The following is a 23,300-nucleotide window of genomic DNA, read 5'->3' as shown; positions in this document are numbered from 1 at the left end:
AGACTCCACAGAAAGCTACTAGAACTGATAAGCAAATTCAACATTATATATACAATGTTATGGAACTTGTTTATTTCACTACATACATGATAGGGGCAACTTTCCATGTCAAAATAGCCTCATTCTTTTTGATGACTGCATAGTATTCGACTGACTAGAGGTGCCATAATTTATTTACCTAGCCCTGCACTGATGGTCTGGTTTGGCTACTCACTATCAAGCAATGCCACATTGAATATTTTGTGTGTACACACAGGTGAGCATTTATCTCAAATCACAACAAGTAGAACCAGATAATCAAAGGGTGTAAGCATTTTAGCCTATGATGCTGCTGCTAAGTCACTTCAGTCGTGTCCGACTCTGTGCGACCCCATAGACGGCAGCCCACCAGGCTCTGCCGTCCCTGGGATTCTCCAGGCAAGAACACTGGAGTGGGTTGCCATTGCCTTCTCCATTGTGTGAAAGTGAAAAGTGAAATTGAAGTCGCTCAGTCTCGTCCGACTCGTAGCGACCCCATGGACTGCAGCCCACCAGGCTCCTCCATCCATGGGATTTTCCAGGCAAGAGTACTGGAGTGGGGTGCCATCGATGGACATCATCAAATTTCCCTCCAGTAAGACTTACATTCCCATCAATAGTCTGGTCTCAGAGCTGGCAGGAAAGTTCATTCTTTTCCTACCAATATTGAACATCAGCAATTTTTCTTTCATGACTGCCCTTATTATTTCGTTGGGCTATGTGTATTTGTTTTATTGCTTCACAAGAGCTCTTTCTGTTGCAATGTTTCTCTCTTAGTTTTCTAACTTTGCTCATGGAATATTTTGATGTATAGAAATTTTTCATTTTCATGTGGTCAAATCTGGTTTGGTAAATCATTTAATTAAGTTCCAGACCTTAGGTTTCAGTCCCTTGGCTTACCCTGGAATGTGTTATAAGTGTCCTCCGCAAACAAGCATATAGATCCAATATTCCTCTCAAAGTGAGGGGTTTCCAAAGCTGCAGCATAAACTCCCAGTCCTGCACTTCAACTGCCATGACCTTGGGCAAGTCATTTCCTTTCCCGGGTCTCTTTTTCCACCTGTTAAATTATGGGAATCAAGTAATGTCTCTCTTGTAAGGCTGCCAAGAGGCTCAGATGGCACAAAAGTCCTTCTTAAAGAAAGTGAAAGTGGCCCAGTCGTATCTGATTCTTTGTGACCCCACAGACTGTACAGTGATGCGGTTCTCCAGGCCAGAATACTGGAGTGGGTAGCCTTTCCCTTCTCCAGGGGATCTTCCCAACCCAGGAATGGAAGCCAGGTCTCCCGCATTGCAGGCGGATTCTTTACCAGCTGAGCCTCAAGGGAAGTCCCGTAAACTCTCTTAAACTTAAAGAGAGGTGTTTAAAGCGTGGAGTTGTTGCTATTTAGAGGGTTCCATTGGACTGTCATTCGTGAAGGCATACACTCTGTCTGGTTCCCCATGAATCCCAGCCCTGGGTGGTGTGCCCGGCACAGAGCAGGTTTCATGGCAAGGGGTGGTGGCAGAGATGAAAGGACCCACCCCACAGAAGGTGACTTGACCCCCAGGTTTGCTGCTGAAAGATGCTAGAATTGCAGAGAGTGTCTGAACAGGAGAGTGGGCCCAGGCCGAGCCAGGCGCCTGACCCGTGCTGTCCTGGCAGGGTTACCCACCCCTGACGAAGATTCTGGCCAGTTTCTTTGGGAAGTTGCTGGGACAGGAGATAGACCCACTCAAGAACGTGCTGGTAACCGTGGGTGCCTACGGGGCCCTGTTCACAGCCTTCCAGGCCCTGGTGGATGAAGGAGATGAGGTGAATGGGCAAAGCCCGGGCTGGGTCGGGGTGAAGGGTCCGGGTGGTGCCAGCCCCAGCTCATCTGACTTTTGTACTAGGTTATCATCATCGAGCCCTTTTTTGACTGTTATGAGCCCATGACATTGATGGCAGGGGGTCGCCCTGTGTTTGTGTCCCTGAAGCCGGTGAGGATGCTGGCTGGGGTGTGGGTGGGCAGAGGGGTCCAAGGAGTGTGCTGGGTTGAACCCGGGGAGGTGGAAAGAAGGAAGGAAGTGGAGGAGGCCAGTTTCTCCGGGGTGGGGGGAGGGGTGGCCAGAGCCCCAGAGAAGAGCCGGTGGAGACAGATGCCTGGGGGGAGGAGCCGAATTCCTAAAGATGAAAGTCAGGGAGTAAGTATTGCCACCCCCGCCCCCTCCTCTTGCAGAGCCCCACCCAGAAGGGAGAACCGGATTCCAGCAGCAACTGGCAGCTGGATCCCACGGAGCTGGCCAGCAAATTCACATCTCGCACTAAAGCCTTCATCCTCAACACACCCAACAACCCCCTGGGAAAGGTACCTGAGAGACCTCCTCCCCGGGCACCCCTCCAGATTGGCTTGCGTGCCTGTTCTGTTACTCGTGTGCTGCCATGGGGCCTCAGTTTTCTTATCCGTCAAGCGGGAGAGCTAACTGCGGAGAGCTCTGAGGATCGAGGCTCCTGGGGTCCCAGGGCCTGGGGCAGGGATCCCCAGGGCAGGTGTCAGCAGTAGGGGGCTGGGCTGGAAGCCTCTATTACTTCCCCACAGACCTGGACCCGTGACTTCACCGCTCCACTTTTTTCATCTGTAAAATGGGAACACGACACAACCGATGTCAAGGAAGACCCAGTGTTCCACCTGTGTTTCTCCTTTACTGTCACACCATTATCACACTCACAAAGCTTCTGACACCAGATATGTGGGGTTCTTTTTTTCCCCACACTAAGCAGTTCTGTGAGACCAGCTGGGTGTCCCACAAAATCCAATTCAATTTAATTCAGTCCTGACACTGTCTACCTGGAGATGGTGTCAGCTCCCACCGGTGAAGGGCTCAGTCTGACAAGGCTGCCCCCCGACCCCACTTCAGACGCCAATCACAAGTCAGTTTGTGCTTCCAACCTGTGGCTGTAAATCTGAGACGCCCACCTCCCCCCCTTCAGGTTCAATTCATCTGAGTGGCTCACAGGACTCAGGGACACACCTACTAACAGTTATCAGTTTATTAAAGGTGATGATAAAGGATACAGATAAACAACCCGATGAAGAGACAAGTATGGCAAGGTCTGGGAGGTGCCTGAGAACAGGTGCTTGCTTCTGTCCCTGTGGAGTTGGGGGTGTGTCAGCATGAGCTCACCCACCTCTGCAAGCTCCCCAAACCCCATCCTATCGGGATTTTGATGGAGGCATCAATTATCAACTCCATTTCCAACCCCTCTCCCTTCTCTGAGGAAGTGGCAGGAAGTGGGATGTGGGAGGGGGCTGAAAATTTCAGGCTCCTAATCATGGCTTGCGTGGTCTTTCTGGTGACCAGCCTCCATCCAGGAGCCCACTCAGAGTCACCTCACTAGAACAAAAATGCTCCTAGTGCTCTTATCTCTTAGGAGTGTACCGGGGGTTCCATTGCCTGTGTCAAGGTCCGGATCAAAGACCAAGCATTAGAGCAAAAGATGCTTCTAGTACTCTTGTGCATGCGTGCTCAGTCGCTTCAGTCGTGTCCAGCTCTTTGCGACCCCATGGACTGTAGACGACCAAACTCCTCTGTCCATGGGATTCTCCAGACAAGGATACTGGAGTGGGTTGCCATGCCCTCCTCCAGGGGATCTTCCTGACCCAGGGATCGAACCCGCATCTCTTATGTCTCCTGCATTGGCAGGCGGGTTCTTTACCACTAGCACCACCGGGGAAACCCTCCAGGGCTTTTACCCCTTAGTAGTTACACGGGTTTTAGGAGTTCTGTGCCAGAAACCGGGGCAGTGACCAACAGAGATATTTTCTGTTATCTCACAACTGACCTCACAGGGTCACTGTTGCAGGGATAGGAGAGGGCAGAGAAGCCCTTGGCCCCGGCTCTGGCCGGGCGCTCACATCGCTCTGAGCTGGCCTCTCTGGTGGGGGACGGTCCCTGCAGGTGTTCTCCAAGGAAGAGCTGGAGCTGGTGGCCAGCCTGTGCCAGCAGCATGACGTGGTGTGCATCTCGGACGAGGTGTACCAGTGGATGGTCTTCGATGGGTTCCAGCACATCAGCATCGGTGAGCCAAGCCGGCCAGGGCGCCCCCGTAACCCCGGACCTTTGCGGCAGGGCCTTGAGCCCAGTCCGGTGGCAGCGCAGGTCTGGTGATTAGGACCGAGGGGTCTGGACCCACACAGGTCAGGTGACCTGGGGCTGTGACTTCACTTCTCACGGGACAGGGGAACATAGTGGCACCTACCTCCCGAGGTTGTCATGAGGAGGGGCTCAAATATGTCTTGGAAATAGCTTTACACGGAGTGGAGTCCGTGGCGCTGAGAGCCTGGGTGCCTGCTGGGACCCAGCCCCCACTCCGTGCCCCCACCCCCGTCTCAGCAGCCGCTCTCTTTGATCTTGGGCAGCCAGCCTCCCTGGCATGTGGGAACACACCCTGACTATCGGTAGCGCTGGCAAGACCTTCAGTGTCACAGGCTGGAAGGTGAGGCATCGAGAGTATGGGGGGCCCCTCCCTCTACAATCGTTGGTGGGAGAGGCTGGCCTGGGAATCCGGAAAGGGTTTGGCTGGGCCCCCAAGGGCCTCACCCTCTCCCTGTGTTCTTGGTCCAGGTGGGCTGGGTCCTGGGCCCCGACAGCCTCATGAAGCACCTGCGTACTGTGCACCAGAACTCCATCTATCACTGTGCCACGCAGGGCCAGGTGAGGGGGCGTGGCCATGTGAGGGGCGGGGCCGGATAGGGGCGGGGCAAGAGAGGGGTTTGGGTCAGCTCCAGGGTCGGGTCATACCTGACCCGTTCGCCGCCCCCCCTCCACCCGCCCCCACGCCCTCCCCAGGCCGCAGTGGCTCAGAGCTTCGAGCGGGAGCAGCTGCACTTCGGCCGACCCAGCAGCTACTTTGTGCAGCTCCCACAGTACATCCAGCGCTGCCGCGACCACATGATACAGAGCCTACAGTCCATGGGCTTCCGGCCTGTGATCCCCCAGGGCAGCTACTTCCTCATCACAGACATCTCGGACTTCAGTAAGTGGGCCCGGCCGGGCGGGGCTGAAGCTGGGGCCCTGGAGGCTGCCCAGGACTCAGCACGTCTTCTGTCCCCCAGAAAACAAGATGCCTGACTTGCCCGGAGCGGCAGATGAGCCGTACGACAGACGCTTCGTCAAGTGGATGATCAAGAATAAGGTGGGCTGGGCCTCTGCCGGGCCGCTGTGTGTGTTTGACAGGCTGTGCACTGCTAAGGGTGCCTGACCCTCGAGCTGATGGGCCAAAATCCAGGCCGGCCTCTCAGGGCAGTATTCATTTCAAGGAAAGGAGAGCCTGTTTTTAATGTGCTCCAATAGGCCTTGTGGGCTGGCAGGAATTCCTGCCCTCTCAGGGCCTCAGTCTTCCCATCTGTACAGTGAGTTGGCCCATTAACTCTGAGGTCCATCCAGCTCAGTGCTACGATTCTAAGACATTTCTCCTATGGCTCTGCCCTGACCTGCCAGGTGATCTTCCTTGCTCTCAGCCTCCCTCTCTCCTCTGTACATAAGGAGGGACTTGGCATGGTGCTTTGGGATGTTTTACCTCTGACCTTGACACAGCACTGGGAGGTGCTGCATTGAAGCTTATTCTCTTTCTCCTTCCTTATCGTGGAACCCCTCTGACCCCCTGAGGACCCCCAGAGGCCTGCCAGGCTGTGGGATGGTTGAGACATGGGCTTCCTCCTCCCCAGGGCTTGGTGGCCGTTCCAGTGTCCATCTTCTTCAGCCTGCCACACCAGAAGTTCTTTGACCACTATATCCGCTTCTGTTTTGTGAAGGTAAAGGACAGCCCTGGGGAGGGCAGAGCTCCCCAAGCCTCCTCAGACCTCCTGGGGAGAGGGGTAGGACTGATCTGTGTTGGTGCAGGATGAATCCACGCTCCGGGCCATGGACCAGAAGCTGCAGAAGTGGAAGGCTGAGCTCACGCCCTGAGGTCGTGACATCAGCGCTGGGCCCTGCCTGGTGCCTGCACACTCTGTGAGGCTCTGTCTTTGTCCAGCTCTCAGCCATCCCCAGGTGGCAGGTAGATGGTACTGGAGGAGCCCGTCTCTGTAACACAGAATGATCCCAGGAAGAGTCCTGCTTTTGGTCTTTGGGGAGTCGGGAGCACTTCTTCATGGTGCATGGCTCTGTTCCTGTCGCAGAGGTGAGGGAGGCCTGGCCGGGGCCTCTCCCTGGTGCTCCCTGTGGTGGGCTAAATGGTCTTGGGTCCCCTCGCCCCTCCCCAGGCTCAGCTGGGACTCCGAGGGCAGACTTCAGTAATGTACTGGCCTTGGTCCCAGTCCTGGCCCCAGCCAGGCTTCAGACATCCTTCTTTCCTTATCTACATTTGTTCTTGGGAAGTTGTATTTAGGCTTGAGTCCTCAAGCCAGTACTTTTTGCCCACAATAAAGTTTTAAGCTATTCAGACCCTTATTGGCTGCTTCTCTCTGCTTCACACCCTGGTGCTGATTGCTGGCAGGGACTCAGTCAGAACAGAAGGCACCTTCCACCTCCCTGAACCTCAGCTCCCAGACTCTCTTTCTACAAACGTTTTGGAACCCAAAGAAGGGCAGGGACTCGGGACTTGTCTGAGGTCACCTAGTTAGTTCATGATAAAATCAGGCCTTGGGGCTCAGATGGTGTGTGTAACTATTGTTGGGTGTGTGTGTGTGTGTGTGTGTGTTGGGGGCCTTAGTTGAGGGTCTAACAGGAAAGATACAGACAATCAAGTCCCACAAGGATCAGAGTCCAGGCCAGGAGGGCCAGGGATTACATAATTAGAACAAAGGGGAGGGATTTCCCCGATGGTCCAGTGGTTCAGAATCTGCCTGCCAGTGCAGGGCACATGGGTTCAATTCCCTGGTCTGGGAAGATCCCACATGCCACAGGGCAACTACGCCCGCGTGCCACGAGCCCACATGCTGCAGCTACTGAAGATCTCGTGCTCTCTAGCCTGTGCTCTGCAACAAGAGAAACCACGTAAAGAGAAGCCTGCAGGCCGCAGGAATGAGTAGCCCCCTCTCACCGCAACGAGAGAAAGCCCGCAGGTAGCAGGGAAGACCTAGCGCAGCCAAAAGTAATTCATTACAAAAGGAAAGAATAGAAGGGCAAAGGAGTGTTTCCCCAAACACTTACTGTGCACCTCTGCTTGCCAGACACCTGGACGCCCATCATCTCATTAAACAGCCTCTGAGACAGGAGTTACCGTCCCATGTTACAAGTGAGGAAACCAACTGGGAGGTCGGGTGACTTGTGTGAGGCCCTCCTGCGGGCAAAAGGTAAAGGGAGGTATTTGATCCCTGGAGTGGGCCTCCCACTGGAAAGCAAGGCAACTTCTGAAGTCCTTTTTGGAAGGTGGTGCTGTGGCACCCCACTCCAGTACTCTTGCCTGGAAAATCCCATGGACGGAGGAGCCTGGTAGGCTGCAGTCCATAGGGTCGCTAGGAGTCAGACACGACTGAGCGACTTCACTTTGACTTTTCACTTTCATGCATTGGAGAAGGAAATGGCAACCCACTCCAGTGTTCTTGCCTGGAGAATCCCAGGGACGGGGAGCCTGGTGGGCTGCCGTCTCTGGGGATGCACAGAGTCGGACACGACTGAAGCGACTTAGCAGCAGCTGGGGACTTGTCTTGAAGTCGCATTTGTGTAACAAGCTCATGGGTTTTGCTCATATCATAGATTTAATTGGGGGAGGTGATGGGAACATACAGCATAATAAAATGTATCGGGTCTTTGTCTGTGGTTCCTGGCACAGAGCTCCTAAAACCCTTCGATTTCCTGAGTGACAGTAGTGTCTTTTGTTATTCCAAATCAACCCCTTCAACCGTGTGTTTTTTAAATATAATTTTATTTACTTATTTCTTTATTTTTGGCTGTGCTGGTTCTTCCTGCTGCCCAGGCTTTTCTCTAGTTGCGGGGAGCAAGGGCTACACTCCAGTTTCGGTGCTTGGACTTCTCATCGCAGTGACTTCTCTTGCTGCAGAGGCTCTAGGGATGCAGGCTGCAGTAGTGTGGCTCCCAGGCTTAGTTGTTCCTCGGCATGAGGGATCTTCCTAGATCAGGAATCGAACCCGTGTCTCCTGCATCGGCCAACGGATTCTTTACCACTGAGCCACCAGGGACGCCCTCAACCATGTATTCAAAAGGTCAGAATTTTCAGCCCCAACCCCAGACCCCAGGGAGGGTAAAGGACTGGCCATTGAATTCAGTTACATGACTAATGATTTAATCAGTTGTGCATATGTAATAAAATCCCACATAAAAACCCTGAAGTGGGACTTCCCTGGTGGTCCAGTGGCTAAGACTCCATGCTCCCAGTGGAGGGCTCAGGTTCAGCCCCTCATCAAGGAACTAGACGCCACATGCTGCAACTAAGAGCCTGAAGGCCTCAACTAAAGACCCTGCATGCGGCAACTAAGACCCGGCACAGCCAAATAATTTTTTTTTTTAATTTGTAAAAATTAAAGAAAAGGGCTTCCCTGGCGGCTCAGTGGTGAAGAATCCATCTGCCAGTGCAGGAGACCCAGTTTTGATCCCTACTCTGGGAATATACCACGTACCACAGAGCAGCTAAGCTCCCATACCACAACTACTGAGCCTGTGCTCTAGAGCCTGGGAGCTGCAACTCCTGAAGCCCTTGCACCCCAGAGCATATGCTCGGCAAAAAGAAAAGCCACCACAATGAGAAACCCGTGTACCACAATTACAGAGTAGCCTCCACTCGCCACTGCCAGAGAAAGCCTGTGCACCAACAAACAGCCAGCACAAGCAAAAATAAACACATAAAAAAATTTCTTTAAAGATAAGAAAAAAACCCTGAATCAATGAGGCTCAAGGAGTTTCTGGGCTGGTGAAAACCTCAATGAGCTGGTAGGGTAGCCCATCCAGAGAGGGTATGGAAATTCCATGCCCACTTTTCCACCTTAGTCTATGTACCTCTTACATTGGGCTGTTCCTGAGTTGTATCTTCTAAAATAAAACTGTAAGTATAGTGCTTTCCTGAGGGCTGTGAATCGTTTCAGCAAATTATTGAATCTGGATGGGGTCAAAACCACCACTCCCATGAGGTGGTCATGGGAATGCTGGAATTTGCAGTCAGCTAGGCAGAAGTTGTGGGTGAGTGGGCACCCCACTTGCCACTGGCATCTGAAGTGGGAGGCAATCTTATGGGCTCCCTTAACTTACGAGATCTGTGCCAACTTGTCAGAATTGAATCGAAGCTTAGGACACCCACTTGGTGTCAGAGAATTGCTCTTTGGAACATATTGGTGTTGTGACATAGGACACTCCACTCTGTCCCTTTCCAAACAATGATTTTGCACTACTATCACTGTTCCAAAGTCAAGATTGTGAGACAATACAATTCACAGGCGCGGGCTTGGAGCCCCTTTGCCGTAGTACACATAGACTGGTGATAAGTAGGTCCTCCAGAGCCAGAGGAGAAATTATGCTAATAGTTTTCAGTACTAAGGTGGTTTTGTTTTTTTTTCATAAACTTCTCTCTCTAGTCATGATCCAGCTAATCATCATTATAGATGAATAAAGATGCCCATTTAAAAGAAAGAAAGGAAGCCAGACAGGCAGGAAGAAAGAAAGACAGAAAAAAAGGATTTCTTGGATGGAACAGAGGCAGAAGGCAGATGGGTCCCAGCCTAGGTATTTGCAATAAGGCTCCTGTTTACATTTCTTGGGGCAGGAAAAAAGTGGACTTCAAGCTGGACATATACACGTATACCCCTTGTTTGCATTTTCAGAAACAGGAGACAGATGGGCTCCAGGTTAGATGCTTACAACCAGTCTCCTGCTTGCTCTCCAAAATGGGAGTAACAACTGAAACAGGATATATAGCCAGGCTTTCTCTCCTGAGGACACCTTAAGATAACAGTCATGGCAGGAACAGAGAGCAACTAAACCTTGTTTGAGTAACGAATCAAGAGGCCAGGTATTTCCCATCCTTGGGGCAAGGGAGAGACTGCACACGGGCAGAAAGGCTCCCAGGGGGTCAAAAGTCAGGGGATGCCAGGCCATAATAAGTAATGCTTCTTTACTCCCAAAAGCCTCTGCATTGAAATCCATCTTGGAAAAAAGTCATGCACACATGTTGCCTAGGGCAGGTCAGGTGTGGAAAAATAAATCAGATTGCTGGCCAAAGGTAAACAAAGACCCAGAAGAGCTGTCCTATATAAGTTTTTTAACCACCTTTTTTCTGGTTCCTCCTCATTAGGGGAGATTCCCACACGCTTTCTCTCCAGGTGCCCCTGTCTTGCTTCTTTCTTAACTAAGCAAACGGTTTCTCTGTGTGTTCTCCCGCTTGTTGTGCTGTGTCTCTAATAATAAACTTTGTACCCATTTTTACAGTTTTTGCCTCCAGTGAAATATTTCAGCAATCAGACGTCCAGCTGTTTATCCAAATGAGCTGAAAAGGCAGGTCCACACAAAAACCTGCACATGAATGTTTATAGCAGTTTTATTTATAATTGCCAAATACTGGAAACAACCAAATGTCCTTTGAAAGGTGAATGGATAGACATGCTGGCATATCCATACAATGACTAGTATCCAGCACTAAAAAGAAATGAGATATCAGGCCAATGAATAGTATCCAGCAGTAAAAAAAAATGAGATATCGAGCCACTAGAAGCTAGGGAGGAACTTTAAATATGTATTACTTAATAAAAGAAGGGAGTCTGAAAAGGCTGCATATTGTTTGATTCCAACTATATGACATTCTGGAAAAGGCTAAACTATAAGAACAGTTAGAAAAAAAAGATCAGTGGTTATCAGGGGCTTGAGGAGTGGGGAAAATAGGTGGAGCACAGATTTTTAGGGCAGTGAATCAATTTTGTATGATACTGTAATGACGGGGGCTTCCTTGGTGGCTCAGACACTAAAGAATCTGCCTGCAATGCAGGAGACCCAGGTTTGATCCCTGGGTCAAGAAGATGCCCTGGAGAAGGAAACAGCAACCCACTCCAGTATTCTTGCCTGGAGAATTCCATGGCAGTGATAGATATATGCCATTAGGTATTTTACCAAAACCCACAGTATGTACAACACAAAGAGAGAACCCTATCCTATACTATGAACAAAGCATCAATATTGGTTCATGGACTGTAACAAATGTACACCTTAAGGCAACATGTTAATTACAAAAACTGAGGGGAAAGTCTGTGGGAACTATCTGTTCAATTTTTGGTAAACCCAAGTCTTCTCTTTGGCCACCTGATGCAAAGAACTGAGTCATTTGAAAAGACCCTGATGCTGGGAAAGATTGAAGGCGGGAGGAGAAAGCGACGACAGAGGATGAGATGGCTGGATGGCATCACCGACTCGATGGACCTGAGTTTGAGTAAACTCCGGGAGTTGGTGATGGACAGGGAGGCCTGGCGTGCTGCATGCAGTCCATGGGGTTGCAAAGAGTCGGATACGACTGAGCGACTGAACTGAACTGTTCTCTAATAAAGTGTAATAATTAAAGGAGAGAGTAAATGAGCGAATCTATAACTGGATTTAATTATTGCCAGCTCTGAATCACACTCCAGCTTCGGGCCCCAAGACTCCATGTACAAAACCAAGCTGATGTTTGACTTCCGTGCTCGACCCGAGCCGGAGGGCAGAGCTCTGGTAGTCCAAAGTTTCTGCGCACTGGGACACTCAGGCCTGAGATGAGCTAAACATCACCCCCCCCCCCCCCCGCCCCCCGGTCCCTACACCAGCGCCAGGTCCAGCTCACCGGATGCCGTCCCCCCATCAGCCCCTAGGCAGCCCATCCAGCACCTCCAGCCCTCCCCTGTCCACGTGCTCTAACCTCACAGCGCCTAGGCCACGCCCAAGCGCGCCACTGGGTCTCCGATTGGACGGCTCGAAGTAGGTGTTGCCGGAAGGGGTGAGTCTGATTGGCCGGGCGGGGCCTACGGCGTTCGGCGAACATGGCGGAGCGCGCGAGGAAGCGGCCCTGTGGTCCGGTAGGTGGAGGGATGTGCGAGCCCTGCGGCAGGGCACCGGGCTGAGGTTAAGAGATAGAGCCGCGTGGGGCCCCGTGGCGGGGCCGAGTCGCCCCTCCAGCTCCAGGCTCGTCGCTGCTCCGCGGCCGGAGTCCCCGAGCTTGTTGCCTGCTTGTGGCCTCAGTAACCCCTGTGCCGATGAGCAGCGGAGGTGGGAACCGGGGTTTGAGTCGGAGCCGGGACAGCGTTGGTAACTCATTACCTTACCGGAGTGAAAGTGAAGTCGCTGAGTCGTGTCCGACTCTTCGCGACCCCATGGACTGTAGACCACCAGGCTCCTCCGCCCATGAGATTTTCCAGGCAAGAGTACTGGATTGGGTTGCCGTTGCCTTATGGCCAATGGCAACCTTGCCGGAGTCCTTAGTGGCAACTCTGCCCGGGGTTCGGATTCGGAAGGCGGGACCCGGCTCCTTCCCGAGCCCTTTCATGGCGTATCTCTTCTGATAACCAGGGCGGCAGTGGGCAAGTCCTGTCCCCCTGAACCTATTTCCTCTTCTCTCCAGTAGGAACTCATTTAACAATTTACTGAATGCTTACTATGTTCCAGCTATGGTCTCAGGCACTGGGGGTACATGTCCCTGCCCTCCTGACGCTCTCTCTTGGGCAGTATTGTGTGTGTGTGTGGCGGGGGGGTGGGGGTGGGGGTGCCCCTCGTTTCCTCACTACCCTCATTTAAAGGGGCTTCCCTAGTGGCTCAGACAGTAAGGAATCTGCCTGCCAACGCAGGATCCCCTGGAGAAGGAAATGGCAACCCACTCAGGTATTCTTGCCTGGAGAATCCCACAAACAGAGGAGCCTGGTGGGCTACAGTCCATGGGGCCGCAAAACAGTTGGACACGACTGAGCACTAACCAACAACAGCTCATTTAAACAGAGGAGACAGCTGGGAAGCAGCAAGTGGGAACACCTCCCCCGCCCCAGCTCAGGTGTGACCATTCAGCCTCACTCCTGTATCTCCCCCAACTCCTTCTCCAGGGTGAACGTGGCCAAAGAGTAGAGTGGCGGAAGTGGAAGCAACAGAGTAAGTCAGGGACTAGGGGGTGGAGGTGGGCCCTGGCGGGGGTGGGCCCAATGGAGAGCTAAGTGTCTGTGCTTACCTCCCCACCGCCCATCAGTGCACAGCTGAATCTTGGGGAAAAGCCACCAGGTTTGTCCCCTCTAGGTCTTACTAGTACCCAAAATGGGGACGAGGAGGCCAGAAGCCCTGGAAGGCTTCTCTGGCTGCTCTCTAGGCAGCATTGGGGTCCCCAGGCTGACCTACTGAGAGGACACCACCTCCTGGGCTGTTCCAAGTCTTTCCCACCTCCAAGTCACTCTTCCCTCCACCAATTGTCCTCTTATCCAGAAAAAGAGGAGAAGAAGAAGTGGAAGGATCTCAAGATGACAAAGAAACTGGAGCGGCAGCGAGCGCAGGAGGAACAGGCAAAGCGCCAACAGGAGGAAGAGGCAGCTGCCCAGAGCGAGGATCGGGGTGAGCGAGCCGGGTCCTGGGCAGGGCAGAGAAGGGCGGAAGGGCCCTTAGGGGCCACTGGGCCTAGACATCTTGTCCTGATGGAGACACTGAGGCTTGGGAAATGGGAGGGACCCAAAAAGCTGAGCCCTAACCTCCTACTTAGGTGGATTTCAGTTCTCTGGAGGGTAAGTGTCATATATCATAACTTCTAGAACCTCATCATTGTAATGGCTGATTATACTTTTTTTAAAGTTCCTTTAGCCAGACTTTATTGTTTGAATATTTGCAACTGCTATTCTATACACAAATTTTAATTTCTTACAAAACTGTATATTCCATATTGCTAGGTCACTTCACTCTCCATTTTTATGCCACATTTCCATCCAGATCTATTTCCCCAAATCACAATCTGCCTGTTGGTGTGTTGTCTTATTTAGTTGCTGAGTTGTGTCTGACTCTTTGCGACCCCATGGCCTGTAGTCTACCAGGCTCCTCTGTCCATGGGATTCTCCAGACAAGAATACTGGAGTGGGTTGCCATTTCCTTCTCCAGGGGATCCAGGTTTTGAACCTGGGTCTCTTGCATTACAGGCAGATTCTTTACCACCTGAGCCACGAGGGAAGCCCCCAGCTGTTAACACCCACTTCTATCCAGGGAAAGAAGTATATAGATACAGTTTTACAGAAGTGAGGCTGCTTAATCCATGCACTTCTGGACCTGGTTTTTCTAATCCCACATTGTGTCCTTCTGTACATCTGCATCTACCCTAACAAATTGTATCTTTCCTGCTTGGTCAGCCCCAGAATTCTGGAGTATTCAGTTCAGTTGCTCAGTCGTGTCCGACTCTTTGCAACCCCATGAACTGCAGCACTCCAGGCCTCCCTGTCCATCACCAACTCCTGGAGTCTACCCAAACCCATGTCCATCGAGTTGGTGGTGCCATCCAGCCATCTCATCCTCTGTCGTCCCCTTCTCCTCCTGCCCTCAATCTTTCCCAGCATTGTGCGGTAGTTTGAGCATTCTTTGGCATTGCCTTTCTTTGGGATTGGAACGAATAATATAAGTCACTAATATTAAGTTGCCCTCCAGAAGATATACCAGTGACTTTTAGGGCATCATAGTATTGACTTGGTGTATCTCAATCTTATTATTCTCTGCCTGAGACACAGAAAATCGTGTTTCATTGTAGTTTGCACTTTGTCAGTTATGACAAGGTTCAGCATCTCTTCCAGTTTACATGCTGTTTTCTTTTTGTGTGTGAATGTATATCTTTTGCCCACTTTTTTTTTTTCTATTGACATGTTGGTCTTTTGTAACTGATTGATAAGAATTCTTTGCATATTAAGGCTCACACTGTATTAGAATGGTCTGATTACTCATTTGTCCCCCTCATTCTGTGTGCACACCTTAAGGGAAAGGAAGGTATCCTGTTCTCTGTGTGTCTGGTGGCTAGGCTAGGGCATAACGCATAATGGGAGTTCAATAAATACTTGCTGAAGTAATAAATATGCCAGCAAATTTGGAAAACTCAGCAGTGGCCACAGGACTGGAAAAGGTCAGTTTTCATTCCAATCCCCAAGAAAGGCAATGCCAAAGAATGCTCAAACTACCGCACAATTGCACTCATCTCACACGCTAGTAAAGTAATGCTGAAAATTCTCCAAGCCAGGCTTCAGCAATATGTGAACCGTGAACTTCCTGATGTGCAAGCTGGTTTTAGAAAAGGCAGAGGAACCAGAGATGAAATTGCCAACATCCGCTGGATCACCGAAAAAGCAAGAGAGTTCCAGAAAAACATCTATTTCTGCTTTATTGACTATGCCAAAGCCTTTGACTGTGTGGATCACAATCAACTGTGAAAAATTCTGAAAGAGATGGGAATACCAGACCACCTGACCTGCCTCTTGAGAAATTTGTATGCAGGTCAGGAAGCAACAGTTAGAACTGGACATGAAACAACAGACTGGTTCCAAATAGGAAAAGGAGTACGTCAAGGCTGTATATTGTCACCCTGCTTATTTAACTTATATGCAGAGTACATCATGAGAAACGCTGGACTGGAAGAAACACAAGCTGGAATCAAGATTGCCGGGAGAAATGTCAATAACCTCAGATATGCAGATGACACCACCCTTATGGCAGAAAGTGAAGAGGAACTCAAAAGCCTCTTGATGAAGGTGAAAGTGGAGAGTGAAAAAGTTGGCTTAAAGCTCAGCATTCAGAAAATGCAGATCATGGCATCCGGTCCCATCACTTCATGGCAAATAGATGGGGAAACAGTGGAAACAGTGTCAGACTTTATTTTTCTGGGCTCCAAAATCACTGCAGATGGTGACTGCAGCCATGAAATTAAAAGATGCTTACTCCTTGGAAGGAAAGTTATGACCAACCTAGATAGCATATTCAAAAGCAGAGACATTCCTTTGCTAACAAAGGTCCGTCTAGTCAAGGCTATGGTTTTTCTTGTGGTCATGTATGGATGTGAGAGTTGGACTGTGAAGAAGGCTGAGCGCCGAAGAATTGATGCTTTTGAACTGTGGTGTTGGAGAAGACTCTTGAGAGTCCCTTGGACTGCAAGGAGACCCAACCAGTCCATTCTGAAGGAGATCAGCCCTGGGATTTCTTTGGAGGGAATGATGCTAAAGCTGAAACTCCAGTACTTTGGCCACCTCATGCGAAGAGTTGACTCATTGGAAAAGACTCCGATGCTGGGAGGGATTGGGGGCAAGAGGAGAAGGGGACGACAGAGGATGAGATGGCTGGATGGCATCACTGACTCGATGGACATGAGTCTGAGTGAACTCCGGGAGTTGGTGACGGACAGGGAGGCCTGGCGTGCTGCGATTCATGGGGTGGCAAAGAGTCGGACACGACTGAGCGACTGATCTGATCTGATCTGAAGTAATAAAAGGTGTGTATCTAAGTTCCTGCACCAGTTGTTGATAGTAAAAAGATGAGCAAAGAAGAGTCCTAGTTCTAACGGAGCTCACAGTCTGGTTGGAGAGATAAACATTCATTCTCTCACTCAGTGAAAGTTTATTGAGCATCTTCCTCTGAGACACAGGCATAATGATGTCCCAGGCAGCTGCTAGGATGAGAAAAATGCCAGGATTATGCCCCAGCTGATCTGGTCCCCCTGGAATCTGGGCTGGTCGGTGCCCCTCCCTGCTCATCACTATCCCCATCCATAAAATGTAAGCAACTAGATCAAATTCTCTCCTTTCCCACTGAGCATCTCTCAGTCTGTGCTTCATCGATTCTTTCTGGAAATAGTGAGTCAGTAGCCCAAGGGGCCGTGGTGTCACTGCTCAGCCTTCCCTTGCTCCACAGTGGCAGTGAGTCCAGGCTTTGAAGTCTGTGTCCTGAGTTCAAATTCCAGCTCTGCTACCTGCTAGCTGTGGCCTTGGGTCTGTTACTTGGCCTCTTGATGGCACCTCTCTCATGGGATTCAAAGTGATGGGCCGTGGAAAGTGCTGGGCAGGCAGCCTGGCACAGAGAAAGTGTGCAGTAAATAAAAGGCTATGGTCATTACCCTTAAGCTCGTCATCAGGGCTGTAGAGGAGTTATCCAGGGAAGTTATCTTGCTTTCTGGAAGATGAGAGATGAGGCACATGGGGAGCTGGAGGTGGGTGTGGCTTGGGAAAGGCTGCCCCAGAGCCTTCCTGGTGTCTCTGAATGAGGCAATGGTGAGAGCTCCCAGGTGTCTGTGAATGAGCCCCTGCAGAGATACCTAGGTCAGCCCAGTCAGTGCAAGAACCCTGGTCTGGGAAGCCAGCAGTCACACCTCGGGGTGGGCCTGGACCAGCACACTCCCCACCGACGGTCTCCTCTATGAAGTGAGGCCACACTCCCCTCTGAGACACAAAGTTGTCCTCTGTCCTAATGTATCGTATGGCTTAATGTCTAGGGCCAGCTAGCCAGAAGTCTAGACAGGACTGGCTCTGCGTGTCCCCTTTTGGTGGCCTCAGGGACAACAAGCACCCATTTCCCCACAGGGCAGTGGCTTGCAGGGATTCCCAGGTGGCTCAGTGGTCAAGAATCCGCCTACCAGTGCAGGAGATGCAAGAGACCTGGGTTCCATCCCTGGGTCGGGAAGATCCCCTGCAGGAGGAAATGGCAACCCACTCCAATATTCTCACCGGGAAAATTCCATGGACAGAGGAGCCTCGCAGTCTTCAGTTCAGGGGTTGCAAAGAGCTGGACATGCAACATGCAAGCAGCATGCAACGCCTTGACACCTGGCAGTGTTGCTGGTGAGGGCAGCCCAAGTGGCCACCTGTGCCCTTCCCACCCTCGGCTCAGACCCCCAGTGGCTTTCCCTCCCCTTCAAGTTCCTGGAAACTGTCCCCATGATACCCACGGGCTCAAAGGAAAGAGACATGTGCAAGTACTCAAGGGCAAACACTCTTATTTGCACAAGTAGTCACAACCGCACACAGATTTACCCACGTTCAAGGTCACATTAAAACTTTCAAGGACCCTATTCACTTCTACTTCATGGGCCCCTTTCTCCATTAAAAAAAAAAAAATATATCAAAGGAGAATTCCCTGGTGGTCCAGTGGTTCAGACTTCATGCTCTCACTGCCAAGAGCCCTGGTTCAGTCCCTGGTCAGGGAACTAAGATCCCGCAAGCCACACAGCTTGGCCAAAAATATATATATAGTCTATAACTATGTTGGTATAAAGAACAAATATCGTCCAGGCTAGATTCATTATTATATTACATTCCCTTGTGCATGCGTGCTAAATCGCCTCAGTCGTGTCTGACTCTTTTCGACCCCATGGACTGTACCCCTCGGGGCTCCTCTGTCTGTGGGATTCTCCAGGCAAGAATACTGGAGTGGGTTGCCATGCCCTCCTCCAGGGGATCTTCCGACCCAGGGATTGAATGCATGTCTCATGTCTCCTGCATTGGCAGGCAGGCTCTTTAACACTAGCCCCACTTGTGTTCTTATTTTAAAATAAATTAAAATGAAAACATTTTCATAGGCCCTTCAAACTATCGCAGGCCCTCAGCACTAAGCCTCCTGAGATCTGATGAAGTCAGTCCCGCTGAAATGGGTCATATTGTACGAATGTCATGGGTATTCATAAAGTGCCCACTCTATTATTAACATTTGCCATTTACAGTCACCTTTTATGTGCCAGGCATTCAGTGAAGGGCTTTCACAGGTAGGGAAACTGACATTGAGAGAGGTAAAGTGACTTGCCCTGAGTCACACAGCCAAGGTGTGCATGACCCCAAAGCCTGTGTCCTAACCTTCTCCGCTGGTGTCTGCTTGGTGCCCAATCCCAGGTGGGCATCAAAGGTTTGGCAGGACAGACCTGCTCCACAAAGGGTGCAGTATGATACTCACTCCTGTGCCCACAGACTCACCCGGACACACACACCAGTCGCTGCCCTGGCAGTCCCCTGCAGTGGAAGCCGGATCCTGGTTTCCAGCCCCAGCCCTGAGGTAGCATGAGTGTTTAAGCGTGTCCTCATCCTGCACAGGCTCTCCCCCGCTCCACGGAGCCAGACGGCCCAGGCCACCCCCAGCCCCAAGGTACCACCTTTCCTGAGAGCTGGCAGTGAGCGTGAAGGGCCAAGACTGACAGAGGAGAGGAAAGGGCCACACGCTGGGCTCCTAAACTGTGGGCATCCCGTGATTTGAACCCTCCCCTGACCTGCCGGAGCCCCATTTGAGTGTTTGTTGTTGCTCAGTTGTGTCCCACTCTTTGCAACCCCACGGACTGCAGCACACCAGGCTCCCCTGTCCTTCAGTATCTCCCGAGTCTGCTCAAATTCACGTCCATCGAGTCGGTGATGCCATCCAACCATCTTGTCCTCTGTTGCCCCCTTCTCCTCCTGCCTTCAGTCTTTCCCAGCATCAGGGTCTTTTCTAACGAGTCAGTTCTTCGCATCAGGTGGCCAAAGGATTGGAGCTTCAGCTTCAGCATCAGTCCTTCCAGAGCATATTCAGGGTTGATTTCCTTTAGGATGGACTGGTTTTTATTGTTATGTTATCGTTGTTGCAAACTTCCTTGCCTTTTTTCGTTTTGCTTTTAGATTTTATTTATTTTTGGCTGCACCAGGTCTTTGCTGCTGTACTCAGGCTTTCTCTAGCTGCAGCAACTGGGGGTTACTCACTGTGGTGTGAGGGCTTCTCACCGTGGTGGCGTCTCATTGCGGAGCACTGGCTTTAGGCACGGGCTTCAGTAGTTGTGGTACATGAGTTGTTTTACCCCGAGGCATGTGAAATCTTCCCAGATCAGGGATCGAACCCCTGTGCTCTGTATTGGCACCCAGATTCTTATCTGCTGGGCCACCCGGGAAGTTCCTTCCCTGCCTATTAAGGTTCGGGGGAGTTTGAGGGTAGCGCCTGCTTCCCAGGGCTGTTGAAAGGGTCTGATGACATCAGTATAGTCCTTACTGCAGCGCCTGGTGCTGAGTGAGCAAATCAGAACTGATCGCATTAGTGTTATTCCTACCTCTGTGATCCGGTGAGATGGTGGCAGGTGTGATGTGGGGCAGAGGAGGCGTAGCCACCTTAGGAGAAAGGCCAGAATTGATAGACATCAAGGGCTGTGGGCTACCACGTCAGAGAGAGGATCAGCCTACCAGGCACCCGCAGATTTTGAACCGAGTGGTCAGGAGGTGTTCGAGGAGGGGGGTTCCCCTGAGATTAAGTCCATCTGGGGAGTCAGCAGGGTTTCAGGCACAGGACGGGAGCAGGCACCCCTGCACTCGGCCCGTCTAAGGGGACCACCCATCCCCGTTCTCTCAGGATGGTGCTACTTTTAGCTCTGGAAGTCCGGTGTCCTGAGAAATCCCTCAATCCCTGTCAAGCGGGATGGTGGGTCCCCCCAGAACAGGCACGGCTGTGCCCTCCAAGGCCAGCACTGGGCTCACACCAGGCCCTGTGCCTCCCATCCTCTGCTGAGGGGACTTGAAGCAGGCGGGCACTTTCCCCCAGACACAGGGTGGAATGCCCCTCCTCAGATAATAATCGCACTGCCCTTTTTCGGTTCTTAGCCGCAGGGAGTAAATCGGAGGGTGAACTCAGACTGACTGCCCAGCCCCTGGATTCTCCCAGCTCGCCCCCACGGGCCTTTGCACCCCCTGGCATCCTTTCCCTTCCTCTGGGACTGGGCTTGAAGGCCGCGCCCTCCAAGGAGCCCGCCGGAACTCCTGCCCTCAGGGGCCGTGCCCCCAGCGCCCTCTAGTGTCCAGTTGGGTTAGTCTCCTGGCCGTCTGTACCGAAGTACCACACAGCGGGTGGTTCTGAAGGCTGAAAGTCCAAAATCAAGGTGTTATTGGGGCCATGCTTTCTCTTAACTTAGAAGAGGAGAATCTGGTCCATGCTTTTCTCTTAGCTTCTGTGCTGTCAGGAGTCCTCGGTGTTCCTTGGCTCGTAGACACATTAGTCTCTGCCTCACCCACTCCAGTGTTCTTGCCTGGAGACTCCCAGGGACAACAGAGCCCGGTGGGCTGCCGTCTGTGGGGTCACACAGAGTCGGACACGACTGAAGCGACTTAGCAGCAGCAGCAGCAGCTGTCTTCACGTGAACTTTCTCCCGTGTGTCTGTGTTCTTTTCTCTTCTTACAAGGAAACAAACTGGACTGGCAATGGTCCACGCTGATCCAGTGAGACCTCGTCTTCAATTTTTCGAATATTTACTTATTTACTATTATTACTATTTTTTGGAGAAAGGAATGGCAACCCACTCCAGTATTCTTGCCTGGAGAAATCCATGGACAGAGGAGCCTGGTGGGCTACAGTCCGTGGGGTCACAAAGAGTCAGACATGACTGAAGTGACTTAGCATGCATGCATTGCTATTTTTGTCTGGGCCAGTGTTAGTTGCAGCACGCGGGACCTTTAGTTGCTGCATGTGGGATCTAGTTGCCTCACCAGGGATCAAACCTGGGCCGCCTGCAGCCCAGAATCTTAGCCACTGGACCACCAGGGGAAGTCCATCGTCTTAAATGGGTCACACCTTCGAAGATCCTGTTTCCAAATAAGGCCACATTCACAGATTGTTGTTTAGTCGCTCAGCCACGTCCAACTCTGCGACCCCACGGACCAACCCCAAGATCCCCAGCGGATCTTCCCGACCCAGGGATTGAACTTGCATCTCCAGCATGTCTCTTGCATTGCAGGCAGGTTCTTTACCCCCGAGCCACTGGGGAAATATTCACAGGTTACCAGAGGTTAGGACTTGGACATATGCTTTTGGAGGACACGATTCGAGCCATAACACACACCTTCGCGTTGGTCAGGAAATACACGTGCTGGATAGTAATGGAGACAGTGTTTGTGGGCATCTCTTGACAGGCCTGGTCTGCCGGGGTCCAGCCCCGGCTGATCCAGGGTATTCGAAGCGGGGACGGCGTCGGCGACCTATTTATTTAAATATTTTATCAAAGATATAAAGAGTAATACGATGAGGATAGCTCAGTAGGAAAATTCAGTGGAGGAAAGAGGCTGAGTAGCTTGGTTTACGCGGGAGACCAATAAAACTTCAAGACAAGAAGCTTGCACCACTTACGTAGGCCGCAGGCCTCCTTCCGTTCTCCCGAAGGAGAGGAGACACTGAGGCTTCCCCGGTCGGATTTTAGAAGCCCAGGCATAATTAGTAAGCATGGTGGGTTCTGCGCTCCAGATGGAGACTCAGCCAGAGTAGGGGAGAGAGCGACATGGGGAGACCAGTATTTCGAGAAACTGATCCCAATTCTTTATTTTCCATGGTCTACTTTTATACACTGAGATGTCATGCAAAAGTCACGTGGGGTCAGCAGTCCTGACTTTTATCAAAGTCAGGTGCTTCATACAAATGTATACAGAGGTCTTAGGGGTGTTACATCATCTTCTGGCCAGGGGGCCTGCTGACAATTTATGACCCTCTCTCTCCTTGTGACAGCGGTCAGTCAACCAGGACACTTATTTCTCCAGGGGTGATTATTCTTAAAACAGACACCACCCAAATAAAGTTACATTCCTATAGGGTGAGGGTATAGTGGGTTTTAGTTAAGGAAAGAATTTACTTAGCCTAAGGTCTAACGTGATTAGTATCAAAGGTTAATACTTATTTCTTCTATATACTCATTAACGTGTGTAAGGGCAGGGGATGTGGAGACTTAGCAACAAACATTGGCTCAACAAATGAAAAACCCTTCACCAATACAATTTCTAATCAGCCCATTATACTTATACTAATAGTTTTCTAACTTTTCTAAGGAACCTGTTTTTAGAAGGTTTAAAGCATCTCGTGCCTCTCACGGTTGGGAGGCTGTGAGCGATCACATGTGGCCGGACAAGCCTGTCAGGCAGGCCAGAGAACCTTCAGAGGAGTTTGTAGGTTAAAACACTCTTGTCACACCCAGGAGTTTTTATTAACTGGAGCTCTAGGTTAACTCCTTCTCCGAAAGAGGTGGTGGGGGACAGCCCCCCGTAAAGTCAGAGGTGTAGGGGAGAGCACAGAGTAGTAAAGTAGGCAGGCTCTGGTTATGGGGGTAGATGCTCGAGGAGTTCCAGGGGGAGTCCTGAGGCTCGATCCCGCCTTTGCGTATGTCGAGCCTCCTTCCTCATGACCTTTGCCACGGGCGGAGTACCTCACTCTGGACCCCAACATCGGTCCACACTGTGGTCTCAGCGCTTTGCCAGGACCTGGTCAGAGAACATGCTCCAGAGAAGCTGATGACTGAGTGAGGACCAGAGGAGGAAGTGCCCCGCCTTGGGACAGATGACTAGTTTTCTGGGCTCTGAAATGCTTTGAAAGACCTTGGAGGAACAGGCTGGGTGGGAGCGGAGTTTAGAAGGGACTAGGCTAGGGAGCGGCCTAGTTTAGGCCAGACTTAT

The 23,300-nt window shown here is 51.3% G+C and overlaps 1 protein-coding gene across 13 annotated transcripts in view; it reads left to right on the top strand.

Annotated features, from left to right (window-relative positions):
- Positions 1–23,300, top strand: part of LOC133257610 (kynurenine--oxoglutarate transaminase 1) — a 68,688-nt gene that overhangs the window by 32,706 nt on the left and 12,682 nt on the right. For 5 of the 13 annotated variants that reach the window (XM_061433778.1, XM_061433779.1, XM_061433774.1 and 2 more), the window contains 10 exons: positions 1,664–1,813; positions 1,894–1,980; positions 2,220–2,348; positions 3,940–4,060; positions 4,401–4,477; positions 4,606–4,695; positions 4,831–5,017; positions 5,097–5,176; positions 5,709–5,795; positions 5,884–6,432. The exons of 2 other annotated variants lie outside the window; for them this stretch is intronic. In XM_061433778.1, coding sequence (XP_061289762.1) covers positions 1,664–1,813; positions 1,894–1,980; positions 2,220–2,348; positions 3,940–4,060; positions 4,401–4,477; positions 4,606–4,695; positions 4,831–5,017; positions 5,097–5,176; positions 5,709–5,795; positions 5,884–5,949 — 1,074 coding nt within the window. In that variant the 3' untranslated portion in view covers positions 5,950–6,432. Of the gene's footprint in view, positions 1–1,663; positions 1,814–1,893; positions 1,981–2,219; positions 2,349–3,939; positions 4,061–4,400; positions 4,478–4,605; positions 4,696–4,830; positions 5,018–5,096; positions 5,177–5,708; positions 5,796–5,883; positions 6,433–11,789; positions 11,967–12,012; positions 12,157–12,980; positions 13,027–13,350; positions 13,477–23,300 lie in introns of those variants that run through there. 6 more of the 13 variants (XM_061433776.1, XM_061433777.1, XR_009739619.1 and 3 more) reach the window with 6 other exon arrangements.

This window comes from Bos javanicus, chromosome 11 (assembly GCF_032452875.1).
Source record: "Bos javanicus breed banteng chromosome 11, ARS-OSU_banteng_1.0, whole genome shotgun sequence".
In the NCBI taxonomy this organism is placed as follows: Eukaryota; Metazoa; Chordata; class Mammalia; order Artiodactyla; family Bovidae; genus Bos; species Bos javanicus.
The sequence above is the reverse complement of the archived record's forward strand: the minus strand, read 5'-3'. Positions and strand labels throughout refer to the sequence as shown.